At 31.0% G+C, this 11,236-nt stretch overlaps 1 protein-coding gene across 1 annotated transcript in view; it reads right to left on the bottom strand.

The window, feature by feature from the left end:
- Positions 1–1,986: 1,986 nt before the first annotated feature.
- Positions 1,987–11,236, bottom strand: part of LOC119666676 — a 9,376-nt gene continuing 126 nt past the window's right edge. The window contains exons 2-3 of the mRNA XM_038075955.1: positions 10,219–11,231; positions 1,987–3,645 (exon numbers count right to left, since the gene is read on the bottom strand). Of these exons, the coding sequence (XP_037931883.1) occupies positions 2,759–3,645; positions 10,219–11,231 (1,900 nt within the window). The 3' untranslated portion in view covers positions 1,987–2,758. The remainder of the gene's footprint in view (positions 3,646–10,218; positions 11,232–11,236) is intronic.

Here is an 11,236-nt window from a genome sequence, read left to right as displayed (position 1 = left end):
ACATCTGATGTTAATACACTGGGTAAGAAATCGGTCTGACATGATTGTACCGAACAGTACTAACAACAAAAATTGTAACAATCGTCATTTTGGAATTTCTCAATGTCTGAAATGAATTAACAAACTCATATTTAATCTACTTATATGGTAATAATTTATGGGTTAGGCTTAGGCCTTTATGTACTGCGACCAGCTTGATCTATTGTGCACCAATGTACTTTTATACTATTATTTATGTTCATTTGGAATTACTGTAATATTCTGTCAGCATTATTAAAGAAAAATTGTAATATTGAAAATTTAAATTGAAAATTACGTGGGACTGAACTTATTGTCAATAAATGCGACCGCTGACACTCAAAATGAGTAGGCAGTCTAAGAAGAAGAAGATTCTGTCAGTATGTTATCGTTATCGCTAATCGTTTTCCATAACATAAAATATTGCACAATAAAAACAGGTAAGTCAAAAAACGATTTATAAAATAATTTCAAAGTAAACAAAGGACTCTCCTTTATAACTCGAAATAGGTAAACCATAATAGAATGGATTCATGCCTACATATATTCAACATAAATAGCTCATGTTTATGTGTATATTTTGTTGATTATTAAAATACATACTTGTGACTACAAAACTGCCTCATCGACACATTTTGCTGATATCAATTGACTTCTAAAACAAACAATGTTATTGTTATAGAAATTTAACAAAAAAATAAAAAAAAAACAAAATAAGTGCCTCTCAATTTCATTCAGTGACATTAAAAACAGTTTGTTTCATAAATTCACTTTTAATTAACAAAGTTTACACAATAACACTCATACGCCCCGTAAAGCGAAATCTTTTAACAGCATTTTAAAAAGTTTCTATGTCTCATTATTATTTTTATTTTGAGTTGTGTATGATTTTCGTTACCAGAGCAAATCTATGACTCTATATATACATATATAAACACTTCTCGAACTCAATAAAATTATTTTTTTTTTTTGTTATTTGGCTTTCGTAAAGTGCCAAAATGTCAAAAAGAATCTCAGTAAATTAGTAATGCGCTGACAAAGTTAAAAAAGTGAGCACAATGAATTTCCTTTAATATTACACTCAATTGAATAAAAAATTCACTTTTAAACTTTCGACTTAAGGACAATAAATGACATAATGTTATTTCGTTCCTTTTTTATAAGAGTAGAGTAGAGTAGAGCAGAGTAGAGTAGAGCAGAGTAGAGTAGAGTGTGTTTAGCCTGTGTGTACATATATTTTGAAAGAATTTATAAACAGGCGCTTCGCACACTTGCGCTGAGTTTTGTATGTCGCATAGCCTTAAGCACTGATGCTATGTCTGCTCAGGGAGGTCCTATTGTTGGGCGCAATAAATATTTGTACTGTCTTGAATGACAGTCGAAATTTAAATAAATACAAACTACAAAAAAAAAAAAAAAACAACAACAAAATGTGTCTACAGTAGCTTTTACCCACTTACGTAGTTATTTAAACTTTTCGAAAGCAACATAAATATGCGTCACAAAATACTATAGCAGACCTGCTATTTTAAATACTCGTACATAAATTTAAAGTCTAAAGTGGGCAGTAATGAAATTGAATCTTTTTTTTTTGGACACTTTTATCCTGTGCTGCTTTTTTTTCAACTCAGTACATTATTTGTACTTAACAGTAAGCAAATTCAGCCCAGGGGTGTAACACAATAACTACGAAGGACTAAGGACTATTTTTTTCTCCACGTGATGCTTTGGTATTTAAGTTGAAATTGTATCTTTTTAAGCATTAAAAACACTTTTAAATTACACTTCAACAATACTCGAACTTAAACCAACTGTGAAGTTCACAAAAAAAAACAGATATAAACTTTATAAAGTAAAAATAAATAAATATGATATTTAAAAGTACCGCATAGCTAAAAATACACACCAAAATATTTTTAGTTGTTTTTTAACTTATTGCCTATAGACTTTAAGGAATATTACAAATATATGCGCTACACTTACATTCTGATCACATTCAACTATTCAGTTTACACCTCTTTAAGATTATATCTTATGACATTTATACATGTACGTGGTTACTTACCAACGCAATCAACTAATTTTAGTTTCAACTTCAATGCATTCGTTATCCCAGATACATAGGTAAGTTACACGTATGCATCTAACTTCAGTATTTGTTATTTATTAAATAGAACAAGCAACATATCATATGTGTATGCTGTAAATTGCAATTGCTCATTTTCTCAAGGATATTTATATACAAGTATAAATTATTATTGGCATTTATTGCAAATATGAATTATGTTCAAATGCATGAAATTGCAACATCAGCATGTCTTATCATGCATTCGGAAACAATTTGGCATACAACTTTTTCAATTGTAGATATATACTATATATATAGGAGTACTACAAAATATCTGACCTCAATTTTACTTATTACCATAGTACAGACTTAAATGGCGTTAGTAATCGACAAGTTGCTTTATTATGCTCAACAAATTACCATAACTTCAATGCATTGCTTCACACAGATATGTAATTCACAGTTACTCGTCCATTGGCGCACTTATATTGCTACTGGGAAATCAATTCTGGCAATAATGTAATATCTTCAGTTGAAGTACACGCACTAAATTATACTTGTATTAGCCGCATTATTCAAACTAGGCTAATATTCCAATTGTAGTAGTTGCAACAGCTCCTCACTCTCACTATCGTCCGTCACTTCGTTTGATGCCACTTCATGTCACTGCTATCACAGCAATTGTCGACGTGGTGTATAGCCGGTTGTAGTGAGGAAATTCAAAGATGGTGATGCGGTCACAATTGCCTGTCTCGTAGCCGTTACTGTTGTTGCTGTTGTTGTGCCAACATTTCCGACATCATTAGCTTTACAATCCTGATAGCCTTGATCTTTTGTGATGCAATTCTCCTTGTCATCGTTGGAGTTGGTGTGTCGCTGTAGTAGCAGACTGCCGGCTGCACGATGTGCTGCACTATATGGCGGAGGTGGTGGTTGCCTATATTCGTAACTATTTTCGGTGGGTGTGGAAGTGGTGCGTCCGGGCAACGCCAGTGATTTGCTGTGACGTGTGGTGAAACCGCTTTCTTGCGCCGCTGCTGTCGTTGTATTTGCATATCCAGCTGCTGTTAGTGAAGCTGATGTCATTAGTGGTATGCCTGGAATTTCGCGCTTGGTTAACTTTTCACTCAGTTTATTGGTATTTGCTATCGTGCTATATTTTGATTGCAGGTATGCCTGAGCGTTGCTATTGTATTTACTTTTTGGCGCGTTGCTTGTCGTCACAATGGTTTCTTGTAATTGTTGTTGCTGTTGATGTTGCTGTTGTTGTTGATGATGATGTTGTTGTTGCTGCAATTGATGTTCATTCTCATGTAGATTTATTGTTGTCGTTGACTTTATTGGACTATAAAGCTGTCCTTCTTGACTACTAATAACTTTGGTGCTATGTGCTGGTAGCAGATCCGGTTGGTATTCAACAGTCCGTCCGACAAAATCTTTACTTGCATCTTGTGTTTGCCTTTTATTGCTTAGTTTGTTGCTCCCAGTGCTGCTGCTTAAAGTATTTCGTATTATTTCGGTCTGCACGTATCCATGCGGATATTTTATGTGAAGTGTTTCTGAAATAATGTGAAAATAATGTGTTATAATAGCATACATTGATTAGAAAATAAATTAAATGTATAAGCAAGTAGTATTAGTATTAATAATAATAAATATTTTTATATTAAGATTATTAATTTCTGCAATTTTAACAATTTTGGGAAATTGTTCAAATTTTAAATGTTTAATTTAATTGGATAATTTAATGTTCAATCTATTAATTTATGAAATTTTAAGAATTTTAAAAATTTCCATTTAATTAGAAATGAAATACAAGTACTATTAGTATTTTAAGATTATTAATTTCTGGAATTTTAACAGCTTTGAGCAATTGTTTTCATTTTAAATATTTAATTTATTTAGATATTTTAATCCTAAATATATTAATTTATGGAATTTTAATAATTTTTGTATATTTAAAATCTCGAGATTATTACTAATTACTAAGAGATAAACATTATTATTAACATAATTTTTAGTGAAAGAAAAATATAAAATTCAGATATTTGAGATATTACTGGACAAATAATTCAATAGATTTTATGATGCAGAGAGATTGTAGTCAATTTACTGCAATCGAATCATCTCAAATACTGGGATACAGTATTCAGTATTCAGAGCTTCAGTTTTTTATAACTTTTTGAAATATTTGTTTTACTAAATTTTATATATCTTTTTGATAAAAACTAATAATAAGTAACGTTAATTTCTTTTTGTCGTATGTGTTATGACAAAAGAAAACTATTAGACAGTAATGAAAATACAACAACAAAAAATTTTGTTAATTTATTGAAATTTGGCTGGTCATACAACGCTGTATCGAGTGTTTGCAAGTATTCATCATCAGTAATCTTAGGAAATATATGAAATTTTTAATAAGTTTATAGTCTGTGTATAATTTGTAAAATTGCACCCGAGAAAGGTGCTTTGCATATAATAAGTAAAAAGTTCCTCCACAAAAAGAACAACCTCTTAATATGTAATTCAAACCCATAAAACTGAAGGATTTTTATTGAAGTGATCAAATAACATACCTGAATCTAATATTAGACCAAGTGGTGATTTGGAAAAAAAACGATATCGAAACAAATGAGGCAATCTATACTCAAGCTCTGAATTAGAGTAAATATCTCTTAAAAAACAAAAAACTCAACAGAAAAAATATGTGTTCACCAAATCTCTATGATGGTTTTACATTTTATAGAACTACGGTAGGCCTGTCAACATTCGCAAAATTTTCGATTATTTAATTCGCAGCTTTTTGTGAACCTCAATGTATATTACAACGTGTGTTGGTAGCTAATGGATCTCCGTTTAATCTAGTGAAAATGTTACTTCAAGAAAGCATATCCAATGTGGACTTGTACTTACTAAAATAATATTTAAATGCTGTATAAATGAGAGAGAAGATATACGTGGTGAAAATATTTTGAAACTAAAAGAATTTATTTTTAATTATCAGAATTTTTGATCTTCCAAACTGCAATTTTAGACTTCTATTGATCTTTGGAAGTATTTGTTGATTAAATTATTCGTATAATAAGTTTAGAGCTAGGATTGCCTATACTGTCAGGAACATTGCATTGTCAGGAATATTGCTGTCAAAAAGAAACATAAATTAACCAATCAATACACATTGTTTCTTATATGCTCGGGCGAACCCATTAAAATATAGAGTCCTTTTTTACTTCTACTTGCTGCAATTGAATTAATTACTTATTCTCGATATTATCCTAACTCATAAAAGCTCTAGAGTTAAGGAGAATTATTGTTTTTTGAATATTAAATTGGTTTATCACGTTTGGCCTCAGATATATTTTCATTTAAACTCTTGTTTGTCATAAAAGCACTCAATACTTTCAATTATCAAAAAATTAATCTATTCATGAATAATAAAACATTCAATCACTAATAATATTTCTAGTCATTCAATAGGTGTCATTATTACTTGTCATTAAAATTTTATTGCTTCAGTTACAGGTTCATTAGTTTCCTTAATTGTCAATTAAGCAAATTTTACAATACGTATAAAATATAGATAGGAATTTTCATTATATTAAGATATACTTGTATATCAAAAAATAATTAAGAAATCAACGAAGTGGTTATTTATTAAGTGACCCCCTGAATCGTTGATATATGATGAATCATTTTCAGTTATTTTATATAAAGAATTAATACACGTTTAATGAAGGATAGTCTTGCGGTTAAAGACCCACACTGGAATCAGTAGTAAAGCGGGGTAACATCGTTTTTAGTTATAAGTTTTTGGTACCTGTTGTAAGTCCAGTAAATTCTTTATTATTAAATTATCTCACATTATTCTATTTCAAACTAGGTGACCCCGCGAACTTCGTACCGCGTAACAGTCAATGAATGTTATATTAAATTTTAGATTCATCAGCGATCGATTTTTGTGCTTAATACCCGTGCAGTGATATCGTGCCGATCACTTGATGTCTGTCCAGGAAGCAACATTTGAACAATCTCTTTCCATTTTGGATTACACGAACTAATTTTCTTGGCAGTTTCCTCACCTGATTTAAAAATAGTAAAATTAGTATCTTAGAAGTAAGACTCACGTCTGTATTTTGAATTGAAAACTATGATGTTGATACCCACCTTTCAATGGGTTTATCATTTTTATATTGAAGTGATATCCATCATCTTCTTGCCAAAACATCAGTGGGTATTGCAACGTGTCATATGAACGGTGTGTTTCACATACTATACGATTTTTTCTGTTTCTTAAGAATCCAATATACAAATATTTTAACTTATTCTGTTTCTTCAATTTTTTTTTTAATAACAAATATTTTGATCTTACTGATCAGTATCTGATACTGACTCTATCTAAGTAAAGTCGCAGCTGGAGTAAAGTCGCATCTTACGTCAAGCATGCCTTATCTCAGGAATTCCCTTTACCGCAGGTCTATTTCATGCTAAATATAATAGTTTTCTCTTAATTAATTTTCTTCTTATGACTTTTTTATTCATTACTTTAAAACCACTTAACAAAACAATAGATAAAAATTTAGACTTTTATACTCTTTTTAAAAAATCCCCTCCTAAATAGGTCTCAATAAATATTGCTTGCTATTAAATAAGTTTTACTCTATTAAAAGTATTTTAATTATTTATAAATAATAACTTTTCATTAACTTACTATATATTTATTACAAAATAACAAATGAAAATAATTTATTGAGCTTAAATTCCTTTATTATTTGTGTAAATATTTCAATTAGACTTAATAACTATTTATTATGATAAAATGAGTTTTATATTAAAATTATTTTATTCCTTTAAATTTAATGCTCATATTTTAAGAGCTCTTCAAAAGCACATAATAAATTCTCATTGAAAATTAAATTTATGCCATTTTCTACAATCATTTATATTACCAAAATTCTTTTCGACTGATAAATAATAAATTATTTATATACTTAAATATTTGCATAGCAACCATAATGTGGCTGCCACATCCTGCCACTCAGTACTACACAATCATTAATCCAAAGTAATAATTGACTTTTTGCTAGCCCATAATTGATACTTCAAAGTACTTGTAGAGAGCAAGGAATTTCATTTAAGGCATTTTAAATTCATTGTAAATTTCATTCGAAATGCATGCATTGAATTCGCTTTTATATTTTTTATTTCTGCGAAACAAAATTTGCTACATCGAAACATGAAAGCCTAATTTTGGCTGACTTCATTTTGGCAATAACATTTTGTTGGCTTATAAAATTTTTATCTCCGATGCTTTACACTCATACAATGTAGAACAGCGGCCTGCCTTTGTTTCTGGCTAAAAAGTCAGCGTTGCCATATTTTTGCATAATTTATTGAGTACATTTGCACAAAAATTGGCTTTACAATAATTTTTATTTACTTGCTCTTCGGTTGTGTATTTTCATTTTTCATATATAAAATAGAAAAACCTAGCAATCCTCAGCGCATACTCATATATTAACCACGTTGTAAAAATAATTCAACAATTCTTCTATATGTAAAATCAAAAATCCATAGGTTCGCTATTTACGTACGGCTGGTATATGACTGGTACTCCCATATCTCTTGTACTTCAGCTTTGTTTATATGATATGCACTTTCCATGGCTTTCGTTTTTGTTGTTGAAATTGCTATTTTTATAGCTCATTAAATTTTTGATTTATCTACAGAAAAAAACAAAACGTGGGGGAGTTGAGATACTTTGCACTCCCATATATTCAGTACATAGAATATTTTCATTGTTATCGTGTATCTTGAAGTTACTTGCAGGCTCTAATAAAATGTGTACGAGCGAATCTCTGAAATATGCATGTGAATTTATGATAGCAAAATTTGCAAAATCTGTACGAAATTGCCTCTAATGTTTTGTAGTTGTAATATCTTACGGCGCCTGAAAATGTGGGTAATCAACATTTCGTCGAAATTATTTATTCTAATTTTCAATTATTCACTTCGACTGGAATTTCAGTTTAACTAAATGAGATAACAGTATATATAGGTACGTGAAAGTATGCTAAGAGAATAAACTTGCATAACTAATCGACTTCAACTAAAGGAATTTTTAATGTAGAAAGGAATTGAAGTTTCCTTAGGTGAGAAGACGATTACTGTATTCTTAGTAATTTTAGTACAAATTAAGTTTAGTTTCAAATGTAATACAACTGAGAAAAGGTGAAATAACTTCCGTTGAACTCTTATGAAAGTTCGCTCTATTACATTCATTATCTTCATTTAACTACAGTGTGACCACTTGTATAGTACAAAATAAAAAAAAATTTTACTTCTAATAATGTTTTATAAACTACAGAGAAGACAGGAGTATGTAAAATTTGCAAGACAATTTTTTGAATAAATAAATTTGAATGAACTTGAATTTCCCCATATATTATAAAGCAGGAAATTCATTTTTGACTTAACATATATCAAACAATAGATAATAGTATGTTAAGTTAAAGTAGATCTAGAAGCCGAATTTGTTGCAACAAATTTTGTTTTTGTGCTACTGGGATAGAAGTGGAAGCTCTGCCTTCACTAAAATAAACCAACAAACTAGACTTCAGGATCAGTAAGGGTGATAATAGACTCGACCGTAAGGTTGCTATGGTTCAGATTAAATAAAAGAAAAACAAAGCATACTTTCTAATTTGTGTGCGTACGTCAACCATGGTATTGCACCAATAGTGCATAGTTAAAGCCCCTCAACAAACGTTCTGTATAGAAATTAAGTTTGGCGAGTTTCCACAAGTAGAATTTATAAATTATTCAAATTTAGCGCATTTTAACACGCAGACTTTGCAACGATAACCATGATGGAGAGAAAGTAGAATCTATCAATTCTTCAAAGTTGTCCCACTTTAGTAAGTGAACTGTGTAAGAGGTTAATAAAGAGGTAATATAATGTAATAATAACTTTTAATTTTTTTGCCCGTCACTACAAACAAAGCGGGATAAATATCTAAGAGACTGTTTCTTAAGTGATCTGGCTGAGTTAGTATAAAAAGGATTAATGCATCTCTTGAACCTCACTGCAGATAAAATAAGAAGAGATAAGCACTCCATATTTGCTTCTGATAAATTTAGCCATTTCCTCAAGAAAGAGTAAACTGTCTTTATTTTTGGCTTCTCATCCATTTAGTCATTTGCTCAAGAAAAGGTGAGCATTCCACATTTGATACTGATACATTTAGCTATTTAATTAGGAAAGGATAAATACTCCTTATTTGCTCCAATAATATATAATAATTACCAGAGGGTCATCAGTAAATTTTTATTCAGTTTATTGTCAACTGATATATATGTATATGGATAATATTTCAATACCATAATAAATTAATTTTATTAAAATGTAATGAAATATTCTCTAAATTTTCTATCTCAGAATAGAAAAATTACAATAAATTTAACTTTTTAAAGTGTATTATTTTATACAAACGGAATATGCTACAACCCAAATAGAGTACGAAGTTTGATGTATAAAAGTCCTAAACAAAATCTAGATATTTGCTTAAAAGTGATATGGCACAATTAAACTTAAAAACATTCTTTTATGTATAAATGAAAAGCAAAAGAATTTATTCCTATGTAAATCTCTAGTTTTCCAAGAATGAAACACAAATATTTGTTGAGCAGTAGAAATTTCTACAAAGCTCAATATTCTTGCTAATTTCTGGGGATCCAGCATAGCATCAGTGATTAATGAAATAATTACGCTGGTGATAAATTGTGACTAAGCTTGTGTTCCTTTTTTATGTCACTCTTGTTACAAATAACCAAGTGGAAAAAAGCAACAAAATCATTTTTATTTCGCCATTTGCAACGAGAATTAATTACCATATTTATCACTCCAGAATGAAAATGGTCGGAGTGGTGCTTGTGAGGCACATGGTCAAGTTATAAACCAGAAAATAAGCAAAACAAACCACAATAATAAAAGCAACAAAATTAAAAACAAAGACTATGTGGAACAATTGCCATATGAAATGGAGCAATGATGAAATGAAAAGTAACCAACATCTATCCACACAATAAAAAAAGAAAGTAAAAATGTAATTTTATTTAGTAACATAAAAACTCACCTTTAGTACTTCGCTCCAAATACGCCTTTTCCGCATGCCCTGTTTTCGCATCGTTCAGCAGCAGTTTATGGTGCTCAACGCCATCAGCACCAACATTAACAAAACCATTGTCCATCACAGAAACACCATGCTTAATCATTTCACTGTATTTGTCCATTCCGCCAGTGCCACCATTCAGATTTGTTTTTTGCAAATGGTGCTTGAAATTACCCGTTGATGTCTCATCTACACTCACTCCAAGCACAACATCAGTGCCGCCCGTTACAGTCGTGGTGGTATGTTCGAGGCCAGTTGTTAATTGATCGGCAACATCCAAATGATGATGATGATGATGTCGATGCGCGGAGTTAATATGCTTGAAACGCTTGTAAATGCAACAAGTAATCAATGCGAGCAGCACCGACACACTAAGCAATCCCAAAGCCATTAAGCAAATCACAATAACTAAGTTTCCCTGCAATAACAAGTCCTTTGACCCTGGCTTTTGTATCAGCAAATTCATTTGCACTACATCTTTGCCACCAGCGTTCTCTGCTAAACATGTGTAGATACCCTCGTCGTTTTTATCGGCTCCAATAATAGTTAAACGTGAAATAAACACATCACGTCCGAACTCCTTCTCTTTGGACTGTTCATCGCGTAGCAGTTGGATGTGTACGCGTTGTTGTTGTGCACTGTTCACTGCATTGGAGCGATACATTTGTTTGTTATAATCCCAGGATATGTGTGTGTTAGGTGAAGCATGCACTCGGCAAACCAATGTAACATTTTCTTTTGACGTATTGATGGAAGCACCGCGTGCTGGATATATGATTTTGGGTTTACAGGCAAACGCTTCCGGTTGATCCTCCACCCACAACATGCCACGTAAGTGCACGGGAAAATAACATGCCGTTGGTGGTGTGTAGAGATTACGTTTTAAAACAAAGTCACGAAAAATCTGCAGTTCACATGTACAGTTCCAAGGATTCTGGTCTAATGAGAGTGCAGTTAAGCGCTTCACAGATTCAAAACTTTC

This window comes from Teleopsis dalmanni, chromosome 1, assembly GCF_002237135.1.
Source record: "Teleopsis dalmanni isolate 2A chromosome 1, ASM223713v2, whole genome shotgun sequence".
Classification (NCBI taxonomy): Eukaryota; Metazoa; Arthropoda; class Insecta; order Diptera; family Diopsidae; genus Teleopsis; species Teleopsis dalmanni.
Note: the sequence above shows the minus strand (reverse complement) of the source record. Positions and strands in the feature narration are given on the sequence as shown.